General features: G+C 31.1%; 3 protein-coding genes and 1 long non-coding RNA gene across 4 annotated transcripts; 2 read left to right on the top strand and 2 right to left on the bottom strand.

Annotated features, from left to right (window-relative positions):
- LOC104777144 lies at positions 5,609-6,416 on the bottom strand. Its single transcript, XR_766223.1, has 2 exons — positions 6,152-6,416; positions 5,609-6,056 (listed from the first exon to the last, which is right to left on the bottom strand). It is a non-coding gene; the product is annotated as an uncharacterized LOC104777144 (long non-coding RNA).
- LOC104777143 (transcription factor bHLH111-like) lies at positions 11,286-14,578 on the top strand. Its single transcript, XM_010501354.2, has 7 exons — positions 11,286-11,666; positions 12,493-13,033; positions 13,224-13,340; positions 13,705-13,773; positions 13,899-13,964; positions 14,093-14,131; positions 14,223-14,578. Exons 1-7 carry the CDS (start codon positions 11,350-11,352, stop codon positions 14,397-14,399), a joined length of 1,326 nt encoding a protein of 441 aa, XP_010499656.1. The 5' UTR covers positions 11,286-11,349; the 3' UTR covers positions 14,400-14,578.
- Positions 17,273-17,683, bottom strand: LOC104778987 (F-box only protein 12-like). Its single transcript, XM_010503388.1, has one exon. It carries the CDS (start codon positions 17,681-17,683, stop codon positions 17,273-17,275), a length of 411 nt encoding a protein of 136 aa, XP_010501690.1.
- On the top strand, positions 18,966-22,054 carry LOC104777142. Its single transcript, XM_010501353.2, has 4 exons — positions 18,966-19,494; positions 20,727-20,801; positions 20,877-21,014; positions 21,593-22,054. Exons 1-4 carry the CDS (start codon positions 19,282-19,284, stop codon positions 21,899-21,901), a joined length of 735 nt encoding a protein of 244 aa, XP_010499655.1. The 5' UTR covers positions 18,966-19,281; the 3' UTR covers positions 21,902-22,054.

Below are 25,009 nucleotides of genomic sequence, written 5' to 3'. Positions count from 1 at the left end.
GAATACCTAATTAATCAAACAACTTGTGGTTTGCTAAAGTAATCATGGTTAACTATCAATCGATTTTAATCTTTCATGTCCATAAAATCAAGTCCACATGGATGAGTTATACACGTCCACTAAAAACTACTTGTGTTTTGGTGAAGTAGTCATTGTTAATTATCAAATAATTTTAACCTCATCATATCCCCTAAAAATCTAAGTATGAAGCCATTCATTATACTAAACCTCAAACCCTAAACCCTAAACCCTAAATCTTAAATCCTAAACCCTAAATTCTAAACCCTAAAGCCTAAATCCTAAACTTTAACCTGAAGATCTTTAAACCTTAATCATAAATTTAATTTCATAGCCGTTTTAACAAATGTAGCCAAATATGAAGATTTTTTACTAGAAAACATGAAATTGACCTACCCAGTAAATCCTAAACCTTAAATTAGGCCAAATTTTTGACTTCTTACATTACATTCTTTATAACTTTCAAATGCATTGATGGTGTTCACTATTATGTGGATAGTTAACATGCATAGATGGATACTTATTTTTGGATGATCAGAAGAAAAAAACATATGAATACCTAATTAATTAAAAAAATTTGTGGTTTGATAAAGTAGTCATGGTTAACTATCAAACGATTTTAATTTTTCATGTACATAAAATCAAGTCCACATGGACAATAAGTTATACACGTCCACGAAAAACTACTTTTGTTTTGGTGAAGTAGTCATTGTTAACTATCAAACAATTTTAACCTCATCATATCCCCTAAAAACCTAAGCATGGAACCATTCATTATATTTTATACTAAACCCTAAACCCTAAATTCTAAACTTTAGATCATAAACTATAATCATAAATTTAATTTCATAGTAGTTTTAACAAATGTAGCCAAATTTGAAGATTTTTTTACTAGAAAACATGAAACTGACCTACCCCAACTTGTAAACCCTGGACCTTAAATTAGGCCAAAATTTTGACTTGTTGTATTAGATTCTTTATAAATTTCCAAATTTATTGATGTTGTTCTTAACTGGTAAAGAAATATTTGGAAATTATATTACTGGTTTTTGTGCTAGAAACACTTGGAATCTGGCACCTCAATCCTTTGAGCTTAAGAGAAATATTTTATTGAAAAAACTCAACCAAGTGTTAACTAGAATTATCCATCTAAATATGTCCACATATTCATGATTTGTATGACATAATATACCATTTGCTTATTTCATCTAGAAAATTTTTCTGCTTTTCTCTAACAAAAATTATATATTTTTGTCTCTACACTTTACAACTAACAAAAATTATATATTTATTTACACAATAAAAGAGAGAGAAGAGAATGAAAAAGAAACATGTGAATTGGGTAACTAGAGGAAGATTTATAGTTTGATGGCATTGTTGTAAATAGAGTAATAATGAAAGGATAAGATAGTTAATAGACATAGAGAAAGTGTCCAAAAAGTAGAAAGTGTGTTAGAGTGCAAATACTTTTGAAAAAAATGTGTTAGAGTGCAAATATTTCAAAAGTATTTAGTCAAAATATAAACATTGTTACGAATTTGTGACGTTTTTTTAATGGTTGCAATACAATGGTCACAAATTTTTTATTTGTAACAAAAACGTCACAAGAGTTGCAACGAATATAATAGTAACCATTTTGTCATCAATAATTACGACACAAAAAGTAACAAAACTGTCTCAATTACAGACTAACAATACGTCTTTAAATCGTCACAATTCGTGTTTAAAATAACGTTTTAATTATGTATCTTATTATTACGAAACTATAGTCTCAAATGGTCACAAATGATAATTAAAAAAATTTCGCAAAAATTTAATAAACACTCAAAAATCATGATATTTTGTAACTATCATAATGTACAATCTTGTCATTAGAGTTTAGTTTCAAATGGTCACAAGTTATTACTAAAAAATTCATTGCATATGATAAAAATTATGACTAAAAAATTAATCTCAAAACAATATTATTTTTTTAAAAATTTATAATCATACAAATTTTTTATAATAATAAACATTAGATATACATTATAAGCTATCTTTATTCTTACAAAGAAAATAAATCACAAATTCGACCAGATCAACATATTCGACCATAACTTTCATATTATAACTCATATGGAAACGATCTCAGGCTCTATGGAAAGATAATACTCAGATCTTTCCAACTGCGGGTAGATCAGCTTCTGGTTCAATTTTGTAGCAGTGGGAAACGATTTCACAAGATGACTGATGTTAATTTGCGGATCTGCGCAGAATAGGTTTGAGAACACATGTATAACTTTTAATCTATAAAAAGGATTACAAAATCCTTTGGAGAAAGATTACATCTATGGGTTGAGAAATTTCTCACCAAAATTTGTCTATAAAAAAGTCTGTTTACCCCTGATTTTTCACCATCTCCTAGGACATGTAAGATCTGTCCTTAATCTCAATTGTGGCTCCTTGTTCTCTTTCTCTTAAATGGTATACTCTCTCTCTCTAGGTTTAGGAGGCACGAAATTATAAAGAATAAAACCCTAATCATCTCTTAAATAATTCTTGTTAAATTAGAGTTAGAGATTTGATTTAATGGGCTTTGTATAAATGACATAACAATTTATACTATTTTATAACTAATGTTTACTCATTTTAATGTCACAAACTGTGACTTGCATATATGTTATAAGTTCATAACTAATTTGAAACAATATATTGGTCACAATGTAGGCATAAGAGTGACGATTAATATTATTGTAGCATATTCGTCACTAATTGTGACAAATTCTTGTTACTGATATTTTTCGTCATAATATAGTGACGAAAATACTATGAATTTGTGACAAATAAATTTAATCATAATATCGTATTTAAAGTGTCACAAATTTGTGAGTAAAATTTTTTGTCTCAAAATACGTCTCAATAAAATTATTTTCTTGTAGTGTTTAGTCTTTTGTGTCGTCTCTCAAAATGGTAATACACACAAAGACATTCACAACTGGACGAGTAAGGCTATCTACTTGGGACCCTGGCACTAAGTGAAGTGTTCACGCTATCTCGTATATAGAAAACTTACGGATGGCTGATAAGATCGACCAAAAGCCATCATACTTCATCCTGATTAGTTGTCTGGTCCTTGAACAATAAATGGACCAAATGGACCAAGTTATCTTATCTGAAGTAGTCCTAAAGCGACAAAACTGTCTTAATTTGAAGGTGTAAGATAATTATATTTGATATAATATTATTCGAACGTGTACGTAGTATTATAAAGATGAGAATGGTTTAGTTAATTTGTAGTCACATCTTCCTAAATAGTAATATACTAGATAATAACTCGTGCTATAGCACGGGACAAAATATTTCATATAAATTTTAATTTCGTAAAATGACTAAAAATAATATTAACCCAGGTTTTATATCATATGTGTGTTATTTCATATAAATTAAACTAATTTAAACTTCGACGTATTTACTTTAGAACGAGAAACACGTCTCGTCCCGTCCCATCCCTTCATGTCCCAACCCATCTTCTCTCGCTCCGTCTCAGTTAGTCTCGTCTCATCCCATCTCGTCACGTCTCGTCTCGTATCAATCCATCTTTTTTGTTAGTTGAAATTATCCAAACAATTATAATTTTAAAAAAGTATATAAATGTTTACAAAGTACCAAAAATTTCAAAGTGTCCGTTCTAAAGTGGTTAATTACCTGTCGCATTATAAATTCTTATCCAAATTAGTGAAAGCTTGACACTTAATTTTTTTACCAATATTTTTTGATTTTGTACTTTTATCTAAAATTTATATCCTTTTTTAAAAAAAAAATTGTTCAATATATTGATTTTCACTATTTGAATTATCTGTTTCAGTTTACATATACTCTTTCTTGTCTTAATACCATAAACACACTGAAATTTTTCTCAAAATTAAATTATTATTTGTTTAAGTATATGTACTTAAGTAGTAAATTAAATTACTTCAAAAACAGCCATAAACATATATTCAGTCAAATAATTAACCCTTTTAGGTAGTAAAACTTTAATTGTATAATATTAGTATTTTTCAGAAAAAATAGTTAGCCACTCTTTTACGGTGTTGTCAATATTTTGGTATATATGTCGAATACTGCAACCCATACTAAAAACAAACATGATCATTATCTTCATCAGCTGCAAAATATACAATTTTTTGCAATCCATCCATAATAATCAAGCATAGCTCATGTTTGGTTAAAATGTTAAAGTAATTTTGTTACAGGGTATCAAATCTCTTACGGTCTCATCTCATTTCATCATATCCCGAACCATCCCGTTAGAAATTTTATGTCCCATCACAATTCTCTTTTAAACAATTACCCATATAATAATATTATTAATAAATTTTGCCTAAGAAATTTAGACGAAATACATGTATTCTTCATTTGAATGTTTAATTTTTATAGTTAGTAGAAATTATAATTTTCAAAAGCTCTCAAAATATTTTCAAAAATATCCAAAATTCTCAAAATACTCGTCTCAAAATAGTTCTTTACATGTCACATAGTTAACCTTTTTTTACAACCGCTTCGCACCATCAAAAAGAATTCCTGGAGTTCTATGGAATTCTTAAATCAGTCCTTCAGTTTTAATCTTAGATCAGAGGCGGAAAAATAAATTATTAGGTTTGATGTCTCTTTACATAAACGTAGAAAATCAACGGCTGCTTTGTTTTGCTCAAAATAATTCATTGTAGTCATATTTCTTTTTTAATACGAATCTGTTATTTGCAAAAATTATAAGATTTATTTTAGGAATATTTTTATTTTATATTTATATGTTGACACTATCCATATCTATATTTTTTTCAAAATATATGGTTGAAAATATCTAATTAATGTTTGTTAGTCAAAAGAAAAATCTATGATTCCTCATTCCCATATTCCCATAATATATGAAAATTGTGTCTAAGAATAAATTAATATTTATTTCCTTAACTACAAAATCTTCAAAATCCCATGAAATGCGAATTTGTTTCTAAAATTAATTTTCAAAATTAAAAATTTGAATTATTAATAAAATAGCCATAAGACATATTTACCCGTTTGAAAATAAACAGCGATAGAATTGGATGCAAAGATCCGAAAAATTTTACATGGGTCAATTAGGCCAGGAGGCCATAAAAACAGCATCATGGTCCAGTGGTATGAGAAACCGGATACAAACGACTGTGCAATCCTCCTCAAGTACACATTTTTTTCTTATAAGTAGCAAAAAATAATAAATAAAATATTGAAAATCAAAATCAAAACTAATTATCAAACCTAAATTTCCTCTATTTATTAGGTAAAAATGGAGAAAATTTAGGAAATAGTTACTAAGTTATGCTTGCTCACCAATTTACCCTATAGTAATTCGAATCTGTGATAAAATATTTGACGACAAATATATAAAAAGACTTCAATTGGTAACTTAAAAATTCTATCATTCCTCAAAAATTTATCATTTAAATATAATAAATTTTCTATCTCATTCATCTATTACATTTTTACACAGAATAAAAATGTAATAGAATAAAAATGTAATAGGATAAAAATGCTGCTCTCCAATCTTGATAATCAAGAAAAGGAACAAAAAAAAAAGAATAAATACTAAAATTCATTTTTTTAGTTTTTTAAAAAATATATATGTTTGTACGGGTACGTTTAATGTCCTCTTTTATACGATGCCGTTTTAAAGATTAAATTATACAACCCCCACACAATCGTTTAATATGAGTCAATGTTTCTATCAGGAGTGATTATAAGATTTGTTTGAAAACTTAGGGAATGGGACACAGAAATAGCAAGAGAGAGCTTTAAACTTGGGGTCTAGCTTGGACGATATCTTGAGGAGAACCATAGAGCGTCTCTATCACCATTTACAGCTTCTGCAATTGTTGAGAACAGCCGCATTTGAAAGGCTTTGTCCATTATTGTAAAAGTCCAGCCCCTGCGTTTCCCTCGAGATCCGCATTGTTTTAGTCTGACCGGAATATGATTGAGGTTTTAAAATACACAGCTATCTTCTTACTTGGGTAGCTGATCACCTATACAACCCAAAATTTACCACTCACTTTGTTAAAATTCTATTCATTTATATAACTGAAACTTAAGAGAAAAATACAATCTTTTTGTTTCTTACAGTTGTAGACTCTAGGTTCGTTTTTTTGGTGATGAAGCTCATTGCTCGTCCTGGATATGCACCAACCAAGGTCTTTCCCAGACCCTTCACAACCTCAGAAACACACAGGTTTGTGATCATTGGTTTTTTACCCAAAATTTTTAAATATGGAGCAAGTTCTTTTACCTTCCGTGATGTTGAAACGACATGACCCGTTTTTTTTTAAATAATAAATAATAATAATTACAACTAGTGGTCCCATATCCACTAGCCACCTAACCACAATCACAACCAACAGCGGAATAACCAATACCAATAAAAATCCAATAAATAATAACCATTAATCAAATATAACAATAATCCAATAACCAATCATCAGAAAACATGAAACCAGCAACCTAGCAATGTTTCTAATGACCAACTCTAGCAACCTAGCAATGCTAGACAACATCTTCCTCTTCATTGCCTTGATTCCACGATCACACTTTGTCTTTACCTGCATCACAAACACAAATTGCAATGCATGAGTATTTTATAAACACTCAGTAAGGCAATCCTCCCATCTATTGGGCTATACACACAAGCAGTAGAGATACACTAACCATCAAACAACAATCCACAAACAAACCAGACTTTGCATCGACCGACACAAGACTTGCATCGACCGACACCACCTGGGGACTGCATCGACTGACGCATGATATGCATCGACCGATGCTAGTGAAACTTGCATCGACCGATGCTTCCATCGCATCGACCGACGCATGCTCGACATCACGCGGAAAACCTAATTGCATCGACCGACGTCTCCACATGGCATCGACCGATGCTCTTAGGTCAAACAGCGCCGTTCTCGCACTTGCATCGACCGACGCACAAAGTGCATCGACCGATGCACATGCCGAGCATCGTTCTCTCCAAAGCTTCTCGCCGGATCTTCGTTCCTGCAACCACAAGACCCGATCCCAAGCCACAAGAAAGCTTCCTAACGCCTCAAATAACATTCTAACGAGCCTAACAACACATAAACAAACAGATCAGAGGAATCTCCAGCTTAGATAAGCCATGGTCATGCAATTACCTTTGCTACAGAAGAAATCTGACCCAAACACAGGAAGAAAACGCTCCTAGGAAGCTCCTACAACGATCCTAGCTACAAATCTCTACAGAAACAGTTTCCAACTACAAGAAATCACCAAGAACAGTCAAAAACACCAAGAACTCTCTTTCTCTCTTTTGTTTCTCTCAAAAGCAGCCAAAGTCAACTAATGAGACAAAAGAATGATTTAAGGGTTTTCCTTTTCCCTTTGCCCAAAAACGCAGCGTTTAACTTAAGTCAAAAAGCAGAAAACTGAATCTGCATCGACCGATGCACATCCCCAAACCGGGATGTTAGTTCGCGGATGTTACAGATGTCTTCGGAGTTGTTGAATTCCCATATAGAACTTGAACTTCTTTCACTACATATTTCTGATGAGTAACCAAAATCAAATGCACAATGAATTGAGAGATTCCAAAAGCTCCATGAAGATGGAGTTTTCAAAGATTTGTTTAAAGAGAAGATAAGAAGTACCTCCTTACCTCTTAGATCTCGTGATATAACTACCTGCAACCACAAAAATTAAATCAGAGAGACTCCAACAATTTTAGTCTGTGATTATTGTCATGTCAAATTCAAAAGGTAGATAATGAAGCATGACAAAGTATACATTAAAAAAAAAAACTTACCCAGAAGAAGAAAGGTGACATATCTCTGGTTGGTGACCTCGACATAGCCTTGTATACCCGCCATCGTTGACATTAATTGAACAGAAGAATTGGATTTGATGTAGAATCCAAAGAGAGATTAGGGTTTAGAAGGAAACAAAGAGATTGAGAAGAAAAATAGAGGCAACGAATAACCCGATGAATCCACCAGAGAGAGAATTCATGTTTAATTTCGCTGATTAAGAGCTGTTGTGTGATGAACTCTGCATAAGAATTTGAAGACGGCGAGAGAGACCATAGAGAGAAAAACTCTTTTTAGGTTTTTTGTTTTTTTTAAATGGATGGATATGATTAAAGTGAATCAACGGTTATGATTTAATGAAAACGATCCCAAAAAAAATATAAACGGATCGTTTAGATCCGCGTGTTTATCCATTTACAACAGATGCATAATTATATTTTTACCCTTCACTTAAATGAATTATTTAGTCATAACTCCAATAACATTTGATTGTAATTTCTTACAAAACTAAGGTTAATTGGTTAAAATGTTTTACGATTAATAGTAGGATAAAGAAATATATTACTATTTAGATGACTTCATCCTCGCACATCTGGTATTCGTTTATTAAACGAAAACTTAAGAATGTAAATATACTCAAGTGCTTTGAATATACATGTTCAATTTTTTTTTTTTTTAAGATAAGTATCTTCTTAACACCGAAAAGAGATTCCTTTATGTTACTATCTTTGATCACACAAAAAAAAACAATTTCTCATCTTTATAAAAATATCCATTCTGTTGTGTTGTTTGATGTGACGTTAAATTGTGTTGTTTTGATATACCGTTTTGTTGATCAACATCAAAAACAAAAAAAAAAACAAAACAAAACAAAAACAAAAACAAAAAAATATATAAGATTTTGTTGATATTCCCACGTGGATTAATCTGGTTTTTTTCCGATTTTGTTTCTTGCCGTATAGAAAAATCTGTGATAAGCAAAATTTAAACTTCGTAGCATCCTGAAATCTTGATTGTTTCATTTTCATACGTTACCAACAAAGGAAATGAAAACTATCGTTGCACCTGCATGCATGAATGGGCTTCTGAAGAACCAAACACCAATAAATAAATGGGCCTAGAACACTTTCATGCATGGCTGGCCTAATCTTTCTCTTAAACTAAATTTTATATAGTTTTCATGTAACCAAACTTTATAATCACCCATTGATGTTTTTCCTCATTAAAAGACCATTTTGGGTTATGGTGCTATCGATTGGTTATTGACTACAAATTAAGAGTCAAATATAAATGATAATGAATATTAACAAAAAGTCAACCTCAGAAAATTTGGCCACTCAATCTCCTTTTTAAAATTGCTATTTATTAAAATATGATAAAAGGAATAAAAAAATGTAGCAAAAGACAAGAAACTTTTGGAGTGGAATTGGACTCGGATTAAAAGGGATGAATGCCTGAGAAAAATAAATAGCGCACCAAGAAACGATAATAGATTAATTATACAGGCGTGATTATTGATAAATACTTTAAATTATCTTTTTGAAAACTAAAAAGTTAGGGCCAATATGGAATCGTAAACCTTTATTTGCTAGGTTTCGTGTCACCAAACAAGTATGCATCAAGTTAATTAAGCTTAAGATATAAGTCAATATTAAGAAACAATAAATCTACTATCTGTTGTAATTATTAGACATCTCGATCCAACTAGTAATCTTTTTCTTGTGCAACCGAACTCATGACTTTAAAGTTTATTTTTGTATATATAGTGTTCCATAATACCCACCACTCATAAATATGCTTACAACGGATAAAATCACTATTGGTTCATATATCTTACACTCGATCAAAATAACTGAAAACTGAATTACCCACACTGTCACACTGAGAAGGGTATGGAGTATTACATGGAAATATGTATATTGATAAAACGAGTGCTTTTGTGTTTGGTGATTTGAAACCTTACATTATATATAAACATTTAATATTCCATATTGCCCCTTACTTTTGGCTACAGAAAAAAGAAAGATTATAACGTGTATCAATAATAATCACGCTTGCATATTTAATTAACATATCCAAGTTAGTTTAATTTATTTGTTTGGCATCATGTGTCCACTTTTTATAATAATTGGACCCAAAAAAAGAATTAAAATAAATTAACCCTATTGCCCCTCCTACACCTTCCTCCTTTTCGCCCTAGGTTTTTGTTTCCTTTTGGTATGATCAGAAGCTCAAGTCTTTCTAATTGTATTAACACAACATGCATATAGAAAGCAATAAACTATATGTATATCGTAAACAGTATTTAGGTAATAAGTTTTAATGTTCTTCATCTAAAATCCCTTCAATTTTGTTATATTTTTAGTTTCATTATCAGAAATTTTGTTATCGATCAAAGAAAAAAAATATAAAAAACTTTTGGTCGGCAAACCAACATCTTTATTAAAGCGGGAGAGCAAAAGAATAGACGTTGGTCAAACCTAATGTAGCAAGGGAATCAAGCCAAGTAATTGGCTTCTCATACGATATTAACTCATCAAAACAATACGAATGAAATTTTGATAAACGTATTGTACAGAGATATAGAACCAAATCATCGTAAAGGATTTACCTAGCTAGTGACTATGGCCCGGAGTCCGATTCTACTCCTTGTGCACTCTTGAAACGCGGAGCTTTTAATACGGCCGCGCCTTCTCTCTTGCCAATGCAGAGGTCGAAAGAAACAATTTTCGGGTATGTACCTATAACATCAAACCACCCACCTTGTACCTCATGTCAAGGAGTTTTGGCACCCGGCCGCATTCACGTGTGGCGGAGGCATATTGTGGTACGTAATAGGCGGATTGTGGATTATAGGTTGACCAAATAACAAGTCTGATGACAATGTCTCTTTCTCGGAAGCAAAAACATGTTTTGGAACCCAATTGGTTCCTAACTAATCATATATTGATTGCGGCAAATCTTTGGAATCTTTAAAACTAAACTAATCTCCAAGAATCTAATATGTTTGAAAAAAGAATTATTACAAAGAAAACAGTAACCATTTGGCTAGTATCAAATGGTTCATGGCATGCTGTTTATAGGAATCTATCTTTTATAGTTTGTTGCGAGCCTGCATGTTAATATGTCTAGGCCAAAGATAAATACCTACCAATATTACATTATTAGTTTCTATAGAATTTAACTGATTGAAAAGTATTCCTAGATCCGTCGTCTTGTTACCGAAAAAATGTGACAAGTTCATGTAGAGGTCAAACACATCTTCAATTGACGTACGATCTTACGCAGACCGCATATAACACATCTTCGGTGGCTTAGTATGTAGTTTTAAATGTAACTTAGTGGACATACCCCACTCGCATATAATATTGTCACCACCACCGATCGTATCACATACACTTTATATTCACTAATGCACATATCCTCTAGACTCTTAACCAACAAAATAAAAGAAGAAGCCTAAAAAAACGGTTCGAAGAAAGGCAAAATAATGTTGAGGGAAGAATGTACTCCAAGTTCATCATGGTGGGAAGATGTTCAACATCATCATAACGATCATGCAAACTCCATTACTTCGACGTCGTTTTACCATAAGAGTAGTAATAATATCTCAAACACAAACGTTAGCTGTGAAGAAGACAATCTCTCGATCTCTACCGTAAGCGCTTCAAATCGTTTGGACCTAACTGCTGAATCCTCGAATCATCACTCTCTCTCGGCTCCGGCTCAGCCTCCCTCCTCCTCCGATGAGTTGCTCCGCGACCATGTTGCCTCTTCTCACAATCATCTATGGAGTCTTGCCTTCTTGTAAGTATCTATCAAAACACTTTCTATTTATCTTATCCACTCATGAATTATTCTTCTTTGAGTTTCGCGTTATTACTTGCACTTCACATAGCGGTAATTGGAGATTCAAAGTTAGTTTAGGGTTTTAAGTTTTACGCTCCATGTCCATAAAGATATCGTCTAGTTCATATTATTGTTGTTTTTCTTTGTTTTAAAAAAGAATGAATATGCTTTATGCTTCCAGGTCTAAAAAAAATAAAATAAAAAACGTTAGAAACAAAAGAGAGGTCTAAAAGTTAGTTTACAAAAGTAAATTAGTAGCTCTTTTGAATTATTGTTCCCCAATAAATGATTTAACGTTTGATTGGTGAGGGTATGCCTATAATTTTGCACTTATATAAGATTCATCTTTTATTATTGGCCACTCGAGATGTTTATTCTTTATTAAAAAGTATAAGAAGTTGTAGTAGTTAACTATAATTAATATATTTGTTTTTGGTTATTTCTTCTACTAGATCAAATATTATGTTTTACAATTTTTAAATTACAATGTTATCTTTTCGTAGCCATTACTTGAACAATAATATATGAACGAAAACGTAAAACGCAAACAAAGAATTACCATTTTGTATTGGCTTACAATTTCTCAATATTTTTTTAGTGAAAGTATTGAAATGTATAGTTTCTTATTCTGAAAGCAAAAAACAATAAGCTAGCATGTAAATTACCCCTAAATTCATTATATATATATATATATATAAAGATATAGAGTTCATATTTACCTTAAGTTTTGTTGTGATAAAAATCACATTTCTAAAATACACACATTTATATATAAAATGGACAGGCCTGGTAGAAGCTTAGGAGATCAAATGATGGATCATCATCATCATAATCACCACTTAACATCTTCAAGAAATTCATCAACAACATCAGAGTTGCAATCATTCGAGCCAGCCTGCGATAACGGTAACGGTTGGATCTATGACACAAACCAAGTTAGGTACGGTCAAAGTAGTGACCAACGGCTGTCAAAGTTAACAGATCTTGTAGGGAAGCACTGGTCCATCGCTCCACCAAATAATCCCGACATGAACCATAACCTTCATCATCACTACGATCATGATCATCATTCTCAGACAAACGACGATGTTTCTATGTACAGACAAGCCTTGGAAGTGAAAAACGAGGAAACTCTTTGCTACAATAATGGCTCAAGTACTGGTGGTGGTGGTTCGTTGTTCCATGATCCTATTGAAAGTTCTAGAGGTTTCCTTGATATAAGGTTAAGTCGTCCATTGACAGATATTAATCCGTCGTTTAAGCCTTGCTTTAAGGCCTTAAACTTATCCGAGTTTAGCAAGAAAGAACATCAAACGGCATCACTGGTACGTATATGCTACCAAATCTGTTCATATCATCAAATATGTGATGCAATAGTGTAAAAAAAGGTGTTAGATTCACCTTTACTATTGTTATTCTGCGCATATACCATTCAACTCCACAGTAATACAAATATTACCAACTAGTCTATATATGTACCGACGTTAAACACGAACTTGGAAGCTGTTTTTGTAGGAAACTGTGAGGTTGGGAACAACAAACGCCGGCAAGAAGAAAAGATGTGAAGAAATTTCCGATGAAGTCTCGAAGAAGGCCAAGTGCGGCGGTGGCTCTACACTTTCACCGGAGAAGGTAATCTCTATGCAATATACGTGTGTACGTAAGTACGTATAAATGCATGCCATAAAATAATGAGTGTTTAATCGGATAACTAAAAAAACAAAAACAAGTGAATATACATTTATCTACTTAAACAGTAATTTTTTACGTTTCTTTATTCTTTTTTGATAAAAGCAAAACTGTACGTTGGCAAGCACTTACTTTTGATAGTAGTAAATTTGTTTTGATAGTAATCTTTATTTTTCTTGATGTATTTAGGTATCGAGTCTAATATTGCAAATTTTTTTGAAAGAAACTATACTGTATTAAGAAATAAATAAATAAAATAAGAAAAAACGTTATACTTACATTATTATTTTCGAAAAAAAAATGGCAGGAACTACCCAAAGCCAAGCTTCGAGACAAGATCACGACTCTACAGCAAATTGTGTCTCCCTTTGGAAAGGTACTACAAAGATAAGACCTTATTTTTTTCTTTCTATTTAGCTTTTAATTTTTGTTTTTCTCTTTCAACGTTCCTTTATATGTTACAAGGAAGAAAGTAAAACATTTGGTTTGAAAACATTTCAGACGGACACTGCTTCTGTGCTTCAAGAAGCCATCACTTATATAAACTTTTATCAAGAGCAAGTAAAGGTAACATGCTTTATATATACGATAAAATGTACGAAAATAATAAACGTTGCCTACATATGCAAGCATCTATGTAACCTTAACTACTTATATAATTAACAATTTGGTTGGTGATTTAAACCATCATGCAGCTGCTAAGCACTCCTTATATGAAGAATTCAGCAATTAAGGTAATATTTGAAGGAGAAAATGTGGTAGATGTTTCTAAAATGTTTAAAATATTTTAGAAAAGAAAATTTATTTAGTTATGTGAGGTTGTAGGATCCATGGGGAGGATGGGACAGAGAAGATCACAAAAAAAGAGGACCAAAACAACATCTAGATCTAAGGAGTAGAGGGCTCTGTTTGGTTCCCATTGCTTGCACCCCAATTGCGTACCGCGATAACAGCGCAACTGACTACTGGAGTCCCTCGTATAGAGGTTCTTTGTATCGTTAACTACGACCACCGTCAACTGGTATAGCTAGACAGTGTGTAGAGAAAACGATTTGATTACATTTATGGTAGTGACGATAAACCATTTGGTGATTCCGCAGTAGAACGAAAAGAGTAGTATGTGTATAGATAATATATATGCATATTAATCAGTGGGAGTCACAGTTGTTCCTTAATTATAACCTTAAACATTGTGATATGGTCATATAAAGAATACAATAATTTTGGCGTTTGATTTAGTTATACTACGTACAATGCAGCACAGACTAGTCTATTAATGCACCTTTAAAACAGACACTACTGATTAGGTGTTTTGATCTTATGTCCATATGTGACAAATTTAGCTAAGCCAGCAGAATGATGATAGAACTAGAAGAAAACGAAAAACAAACTACATAGAACAAAAAATAAAATACTAAAATAATTATTTTAAAAACAAATAAATTTCATATTGAAATATTTATTATTTTATGCATTTGACTTTTTACCAAAACTTTAATTAAGTAATTTGATAAACGACAAAACATATGTTTTAGATCGTAGATCTTCTTTCTTAAATCTCATGCACTCAATAAGTTTTGTGGGGCAGTAGTTGCATCGGTAGTAATGATCAAACGAGAGTTGAGAAGAGTCAGTCGTGATTTGTTTTTATATTTTTCAAAAAAAAATCTTATTTTTTAAAATTTCTGATGAAATGTTAAATTTATTTAGATTTTTTTGAATATATGTGTCATGTGCCATTAAATTTACATCAAGTTTTCTAGGTTATTATTAATTGAAATATTATTTTTTCCAATTGTTTATCTTTTAATATTCTCAATCGTATTCGTACTTCATTTTCTCTAATTCTTAATGAATAAAATAGTTAGATAAAAGATATATATAAAAAAATATTTCATTATCATTGATTTGTTTCAAGTTAAAAAGAAAAATTCAACCGGAATCATCCGCAACCGCAACCGCAAACGCTTGCGGGAAGCAGCTTTGGAATTCAGTAGTTTGAAGCGATTTGGAGCAATTGAGAGCGGTTTGTGTGATTGATACTTATCGCTATCAACCGCTACTTCCCGCAAACGCACCAATCAACACTTTGTTTCTCCCTAATTTGAAAGTTTGAAACTTCATTACACACAAACATTGGGTTTATTGGTTTACGACTTAAACCGATACTAAACCACTTAAAACCAATACTAAAGCAAAATAAAAAAACTGACCACTTAAAACCAATACTAAACCAAATTAAAAATCTGAACTATCTCCTGCTCTTCCTTCTTCATCTCCCCGAGTCACGAAACAAATAGAATTAGTTTCGATCTACAATTCTATTTGTTAAGAAAAAATTTCAAATATACTGAATTAGTTCAAAATTTTCAAAATGTTTCAAAAGATAAACCCCTCCCCGAGTATCTCCAATTTTTTTCTTCCATGTAAAGGTAATTAAAAACTTAAGAAAGTTGAATTGTCTCTCAAATTCTCAATCCCTCTCTCCCACGTAGGCATCACGAAAGAATTAATACAAAACACTATCGGGGAATATAATTAAAATCTAGACCACGTAGGCATCTCCAATTTTTTTCTTCCATGTAAAGGTAATTAAAAACTTAAGAATGTTGAATTGTCTCTCAAATTCTCAATCTCTCTCAGTCTCTCTCTCCCACGTAGACATCACGAAAGAATTATATTTTTTTTATCTAATATATCGCTTTAAATTAAGTAGATAGATTTTTAAAAAGTTTGAAATTAATCTTATCAAATATAAATTATTTTGTTTGGTTATAATGATTGTAGAGAACTATATTTTAATTTGCGATACTATATTTTTATTAAAATTATAAAGTTGTGGTTGTTAGTTAATTTTATTAATTTTATTTGATATTTATAATTGTATTTATATAGTCGTATTTGATTGTTAATTCTAAGATTTAACTTGTGATATAGCGTCCGACAATTGTTTTCTACCTAATCGTAATTTAATCACTTTAAATATGTACAATATTTTAATATTGATGGTATTAACAAAATAATAAAATGATGATTTATCCCTGTTGTAGCCTACACCAAATTTACAATATTTTAAATTTATATTAATATCAACTCAAACCGTCCCGCCATATAACACTGTCCCTTAAATATATTAGTATTATTTATAATAGTTTTGAACCATTGTCTAAAATTTTATACCCAGTATGAAACGCAATACATACACTTTTTTGACTGAGTAATATACGTTTATTTTAAAAAATTCAGTGCAGCATATGCGAAATAACTTGTATTTTTATTATATGTTTTATGTAATAAAATCATATAATGATAAAAGGAGAGAAAAAAATAGAAAATTGTAACTAGATATATAAGGAATAATTTTAGGAAATTTTGTTAAATATAATAAATATTAGTTTCTAATTTTCTTAACAAACAATAAATGTCAATGGCACAGGATTGTAAATAGTATAGAACTTCAAGCTTTTTTTAACAAAATGTATTTGCTAAACGTATATATATAAATTAATTGAGACTTATTTCATTTGGATAAATGGATAAATAGAATAATGTTAAACAGAGTTTATTCTTAATGAGCTGACTTTTTAGTTTTAAGGTAATGACACATTTGGTACTAATATAGTAAAATTTTAGACATTTTCAAGATGTACTTCACTTTTAATAATATTATAGATTATATAAACATTTACACTCTCCAAATTTAAGGTCCAAAGCTCCCGATCGAAACCTCATTAAATTTATGGTAGTATGTGTATAGATAATATATGCATTTTAACAAATGTCAATGATATGCAGTTGTTCCTAACTTACAACCTTAAACATTGTGATATGGTCATAGAAAGAATACACTAATTTTGGAGTTTAATTTAGATATACTACAATGCAACAGGGTTAGATATCACACGCTTTGCATCTTCATCATCGTCCTTTGGGATGCAGATATTATGAAAATAGATCAATCCAGATGTATAGCTACAGTTGTATCCGCTTCTCCCTTTAGAGAACTTGATATGAAAATCAGCGGCGGATACTACAAGAGAAGACTTCTCATATGGATTCTGAGGCTGAGGCGTTGAGTAAAAGCTCCACTCACCGTCTTGTAGTTGTTGTACCGCAAGTAAGAGCCGTGGACGAGCTTTGGACCTGGTCAGAAACAAGTCGGTGAAATCTTGACGCCGGAGGATGGATCTCCATAGCTTCGACACGCAGCGACACCTGGCTGCTGATTTTGCTGGCAATCTCGAGACTATCTCGACGATGAGATCAGTCGTGATCGAGTTCTCCATTTTTTTTCCGCCGTGTTTTTGCTGATCGGACGGCGAGAGTATATGTGAAAAATATCTTCTCCTAAAACGTAGAAGATGTTAGGGGACTTTAGTGGATTTGACATTTAAGCCCAATAAGTATATGGGCTTCAAAATCAATATATAATAATTTAACTCAAATATTGTAAATTAGTTTCGATCTACAAAAAAAAATGCTAATACTGTATTTATGATTTCAGCCTTGAATTCAAATATTTCGATGATCATTTTCTTGTAATGCATGTTCATATGTTCCTCAACTCAATGGTTAGTCTTCCACAATCTCAGAAACCATGCACATAATTGTAGTAACCAAAAGCTGTATACGAACACAATTCTTATATATACCAAAAAAATGTAGAGCATATTTATTCAACTATTCAAGATACAAAGAGAACAAAATAATATGAGAAAGCTTTAAAGAAACCGAGGTGAGGAGAAAGTACTTAAAAGCTTTAACAAAAGAAAGAGGATCACTCTTGCCAAGGCCAACCTCTCTGCCATCTAGACTCTCTCTTGTATGTGTTTTATTCTTTCTTATTTATTAAATTAATAAACTAATCTTATACCAGACTATATTTTATTTTATTTTGGAATATATCTATACTATAGTAGTTAACTATACATAATCATATATTCTTAACTTCATATGATATAAAACTACCTTTTCGTTTCGGAACGTCGACGGTGAAAACATGACTCATGAGTGGCGACGTGGGTGGATTAGGAGTGTATGGATGAAAAAAAAGATTTTACCAAGCTTTAGAGTCATTAAAGACGTCGTAATTCATGAGTCATGACTCATATTTTACCAAATAAAAAAAAAACATGACTCATACTATAACATATCCGGGGAAAGGTAAATTAGCCTGAGAGATCCGTCCAAACAAACTAATCCTCTCGGACACTTGTCCTTCACAAAATTATAAGATATCCTAATAAATGCACACAAAACAAAACAAACAAAAAAGATTAAAAGAGATAATGAGATATACATTATACATCACTAGTAATATTGTTTCAAAAAAGAAACAAGATAAACCCCTCCCGAGGATCTCAGTCCAATCCTTTTATTTACATGTAAAAAGGTAATCAAAAACTTTCGAATTGGGTTATTGTGTTATATCAAGATTTAAACTTGAATTATATGATGACACTTTGTCACACTCACTTAACTGTCTCTGAAAAATTGATCTTTCTCCAATGGAGAGAAGATTTGATCTTTTTGGGAAAATTTTGTTTTCTCAATAAAGACATTCTTCTCTCTTTCTTCTTCTCCCACCCAACCAACACTTTCTCTCTCTATACGTAGCGACAATAATTCTGGAACCTCCTCCTCTACATTACAATACAAATATAACCAATATACACAATACACACACACGTATACATATAGCATTAGATATTATATAAACATTTACACTCTCTTATTCTTCTTCACACACACACACACACTCCAAATTTAAGGTCCATAAGCTCCCAATCAAAAAAATCTCAATCTCTCTCTTAGGGTACTTCTTGTTCTTCAATAGGGTTCTTGAAATAGAGTGAAAATTTTCGAAACAATAAAATTCAAAGAAATGGTTAGAGAAGGTGAGGAAGAAGAAGAGATGATGATGATGGTGGCAACGAAACCTGCATGGCTCGAAGGACTAATGGCTGAAACTTTCTTCTCGAGCTGTGGAATCCACGAAACTCGCCGTAAAAGCGAGAAGAACGTCTTTTGCTTACTCTGTTGTCTCAGTGTTTGTCCTCACTGTCTCCCTTCCCATCGCTCACATCCTCTTCTTCAGGTACATCACTAATTTAATAGAATTGGAGAAAAAAACCCATGATTCGAATTCGTGACAATTTCAAACACCCATGTTTTAGTTTTTGTGATTATATAACTCTTTTTTTTAAAAAAAAAATTGTTCTGTACTTGCTTACTTACACCTACACGAACTAGAATCACTGAGTACGTATGTTTATTCTGTTACTTCTATGAAAAATATGTTTGGATTGTAGTGAAATTTGTACTACTTACACCCATATGTATGTATACTCTCACACCACGTTAGCGAATTCTCAATTTAAGCGTTAACTCAGTAAATCTTTCAAAACCCTTATTTTATTTTACTTTTTTTTTCTTGTTGATTTTCAATATTCTGGGTTTTGTTTCTTCTCTGGCCTCGGATTCGAATTTACTTCGAATTCACATGTACATTTAGTAGTATATTTTTAATTGCAAATTATAGAGCTTTTGAAAATTGTACTATAATAAGACCTTTTTATTTTATTTTAATGGACCTTTCATTATCATAAACTTTTTCTTCTCCCCAAAAATATATTTCTTATAATAACAGTGTTCATCTTCTTAAAAGACCCTTTAAGCTATCTTTTCTACAAATTTCACTCAATTTTTTAAGTTCTACATATTTAACCCTTTAGGACAGATTTTGTTTAAGTTATACTCTAAAAATATATGATCACTTCTCTAATTTGATGTTGAGAATTGTAGATGTTTGAAAAGCAATGTATAAAACATATCAATATATATGTATATATGTGAATGTGATTGACAGTAATTGGACTTGAATTGTATATTGTGTGGATTTGGTTTGTTACTATATATAGTATGTATCTGTTCACATCTTTTATTTATTCTTTCTTCTTTTCAAATTGCTTGGTTCCTTTAAATTTATTGTCTTCTCTGCTCAACTTCTCTTGAGCTGTTGCTTTCAAAGAACATCAAAACTTTGACCAAATTCCTTTTCCTTCACTTCCCTTAACTTCTTTCCCACAGGTTTTTGTTTTTTATCAATTTAAAATTTTTAATCATTATCTACTATTCCCCAAAAACATTATTGGTGCAAGCAAATCCATCCCTCTTGATCAATTATACTAGTAAGATTTATGATGATTTATTTATTAATAACCGTGTTGTTGATTTAGGGAAGAAAAGGAGATTTTTTTGAAGTGATTCTGATGTTACCCTATTAGTTTAAATTCTATCAATTAAGCCATCTCGTTTATGTATTGGCAGGTGAGACGATACGTATACCATGACGTCGTCCGGTTGAGTGATCTTGAGAAGCTCATAGATTGTTCATATGTTCAGGTGAATGCTATTTTTATATTGAAGGATTTGATTTAAGTTTAATTTGTTGTACTGATTGACAATTTATACATTCAGCCATATACAATTAATGGAGCCAAAGTGATATTCATAAACCAAAGACCACAATCAAGAGCTAAGGTGTCTTCAAATATTTGCTTCACTTGTGATAGAATCCTCCAAGAACCATTCCACTTTTGTTCACTCTCCTGCAAGGTAAATAATATATTACATATTCTTTTAGTTTTTTTTTTTTTGAACAAAGATTACATATTCTTTTAGTTAAACCCTAAGAAGGTAAATTAAACCTTTTAATTTGAATTTATTTTCTTACTAGCGCAATAAAAACATGGAAATTTAGTTATAAGTTGGCATAGTTGACTCATGAATGACAAAAGTGAGTCCCATTAATTCTTGAGATTCACTTGTTGATTGTTTTTATTCTAGCGAAAATTAGAAATAATAATAGAGTAGAATGATTGCTTCAACTTTTAACCATATGAAATAAAGTTTAAAAAAAAAAAAATCATTACTCTAAAGATAAAAAAAAACAAAACTTTGGGAAACAGCTGTTTATTTTTCTTTCTCCATGCTTTATAATCATGTTAAAAAAATATCTTGGATTATGTGTTCGTTTGTTTAATATTCTTAAACACATGTGCAAGTACAAAGTGGGCACTTTCCTAGGTTATGAACTATCATGTCCAATATTAGCCATATGTATTGTTTATTATTATAGTAGGACACAATTATCTTACCTAACAATGATTAAAAAAAAATATGAATGCATGCAGGTGGATTACTTATCATATCAAGGAGATGATTTATCAAGCATTCTCTATAGAATTGATGAATCAGATTTCACGTTCGAGGGTTTGAGAATGGACGGACATGATCAGCTCGAAGAGATATCGACGATGGAGGATTCCGAGGATATGATGGTTATTTCAGATCAGTCGGAGCAAGGTAACAATAGTAGTAATAAGAGAGAGAAGAAGAAGAAGAAGAAGAAGAAGCAAGAGAGCAATTACTTGCCTGGGATGGTTCTTTCATCACTTGGTAATAGAAGGAAAGGTGCACCTCATAGGGCTCCTTTTTCATAAATATTTTAAAATAAAAATTATAGGAGAAAAAGTAATTTTTAAAAATAAGCATTCTATATAATATGTATCGCGTTTCTTCTGTTAGGTACATGTTGTAACGGGTACGATTATTAGTACTCTTTAATCATGAAAATGTGTTTACTTTTATCTGTTTTTTTCTCTCTTTTGTGGGTAAGTTGAAATCAGTTTGTTTTTTTAAAAAAAATTTTGTTGATGAATTATTGGTCTCTTCTTGATTGAATAATAGAAAAAGGTGTATGTGATTTTTGTACGTTATAAAAGTTATAAGTGAGTAATAAAAGAAAGAAATTAAAAAAAAATAATGGAGAGGACTCGTAGTTGGGGTAAATTTCATTGGGAGAGGGAAGAGACGACGACAGGTTTTCACGGGGACAGCTGAAAAGTATCAGCTGCGTCATCAACACCGTTTTTTCTGCTTTACCAATTCATTGGTTGCTCGGATTTTATTATATATTGTTTAATCTATAATGCATCGTATCTTACAATTATGGATATCTCTTCCACATAAATTGTAATATAGTATTCGTGTAATTTATTATATTATTTATTTATATGTATATATATTCCCATGAATCTTGAATAACAATATATATATTTTTGAAAAAATACCGAGAGATTATCAACATCATGCTAGAAACCATTGCAGGAAATTCAAGAAGCTAATGAGTCTCTGGATTATTTAAAGTTTGCATCAACAGGGCCAAGTCTTTCAGATTAATTTAGCTTCCTTGTTTTTTTATTTTATTTTTTTGTCAAGGAACCAAGGTACTCATTTTGTAAAACCAAAACCTTTCATTTATATGATATTTACCCACTTTAGCAAAAAAAAAGAAAAAAAAAACCATGAGATTTATACATTCTACGACTGTTTTGACCATTTTGATTGAATAAATCTTGGTATTTTACTATCCCAAAAAGTGATGTTGTAATTTGTGGTATATAATCTTTAGCGAAACTGAAGATTTAGTTGTTTTTTGTCATATGAGGGGGATCTGTCATGTGAGGCATTCTTCACGTCACCTTCAATTTTATCTTTCTCCTAATTAAGCTATTGAGGACCGCTCAATTAGCAAAAGAAACTCTGATTTCTTATATAAATCTTTAATATTCTTTCAAAGCAAATGAGGCAACTTCTGATGTATTCCGATGAAAAACAAAGATAAGTTATTCTTTATCAAAAATAAACACACAACAAATTTATTCATTTTTAATACATACAACTTTTTCCTATGTTATTTTTACTTATCGTTAAATTTGTAGTTTTGCTAATTATAAAAAAAAATTACAGAAATGAACTTCTTTGATTAGTTCGTAATTTCTTTTCACTGAGGTAAGGCATGCACTACAGTGAAAAGAAATGCCAACTTTATACTATAGTTTACTTGTTGTTTTCTTAGAGTTGGATAACTATATTTAGATTACAATAATATCATTAGTCGGAATTATTTTAAAAGATTTTTACATCTATAATACTATTAAAATAACATTTGCTTTATCATTAAAACTTCGGACACATGTCGAAAATACCAAGTAAAAAAACACAATTTTTGCTTATGTGTTTGTTGTCTTAACATCACATGTGTTTGAATCATACGTAAGGAGTAAGGACTATAAGCAATAACTAATACTGTACATAACAAAAAGGAGCAGGGGCGGATCTACATGGAAGGTAGGTAGGGCACGTGTCCCACACAACGTTTTAAAATTAGTTTAAATGATAATTGAACAATAATGTAGCTTAACCCATTTGGTTAAGAGTGCCTTAAGCTATGGAAGAGGTGAACGGTTCGATGCCCATCAGTTGTCGTTTTTTCTCATTTCAAAAATGTTAAGTTATATTTTCCATGTTTTTTATTATTGATTTTTTTTTTTGAATATGATGGATGCCCAAGACTATTTTTTCTTCTAGCTCAGCCACTGAAAAGGAGGACACCCGATTTAGAGTAATAATACCAGTAATTAGTAAATTACATAGCAAAAAGGAGTACCTAAGAATTAAAGTTTGAATACCAACAATTAGCCGACTATGAGACTGGGGAGTCTCTCTGACTCTCTGTATCGACGTTTAAACGTAAATTTACGTTATGCTTCGTGGTTTGCATTAGGTGTACAATATAGATCATCAAGCAGAGAAGCTCTACCATACGCTGTGCCTTGCCATTAACTAGAGCGTAACTACTAAACTAGTACTATATGTTATTATGTTTTTCGATAATTAGCTTGTTATAGTTCCCGTTATAGTACTATAGAATTACTTTTAAAAAATAAAAATAAATCAGTACTATAGTAGTGAGGTAATAATGGTGAAATTTATGGCAGCAGAAATTTGGAACTACTAACTACTACGATTCAACGTTGATTTGGTACGATAGAATCAAGAAACTATTAAGTAATTAGTATATAACAATTTATATATATAGTAGTGATTTAAACAACTAAACAAGTATTATAATACGTCACTAACAAGACTTGATGCATAACCAAACAAAACTTATAACGCGAAGTAACGCTAGCTAGAATTTGGAACCTAAATATGTTTTAACAATTAAGGTCTTTCATTTTGTGGAAAGTTTATTTTTTTAAGTTTGTCAGAGTAGGTCATGTGTAGTAACTGCACAATGATTAAAAAAATAAAATAATACATAAATATATGAGAAAGAAATAAAACTTTGGTTTCAACTATTGTTGTTTAGTTTTCACAATCCAATTAGTGTGGTTCTGAAAATTGTTTCATTATATAATGATCTGTTCAATTAAAATGTAGGAACTCTATGTTTTGTTTTATATGCAATTGCATCTTAGGATCCTTTCATCGGGAATTAAACCCACCTCATGGTCGGGGTATTTTGTCAAGTGTTTCATATGAATACAACAATTACGGGTTATAAAAACATTTCAAAGGACAATTATGAAAGCAAATTAAATCGTTTTTATACAGACGATATCAGGATCTTTCTTACACCATAAAACTCCAAACCGGTCATAAAAATGTTACCGACGAAATACAAATTCATAGAATATAATTATTAGGTTATTGTATTCATCAGTTGTCAGTCGAACTTTAACGTTTACACTAAACCATCAGAA

Source organism: Camelina sativa, chromosome 3, assembly GCF_000633955.1.
Source record: "Camelina sativa cultivar DH55 chromosome 3, Cs, whole genome shotgun sequence".
Lineage (NCBI taxonomy): Eukaryota > Viridiplantae > Streptophyta > Magnoliopsida > Brassicales > Brassicaceae > Camelina > Camelina sativa.
The sequence above is the reverse complement of the archived record's forward strand: the minus strand, read 5'-3'. Positions and strand labels throughout refer to the sequence as shown.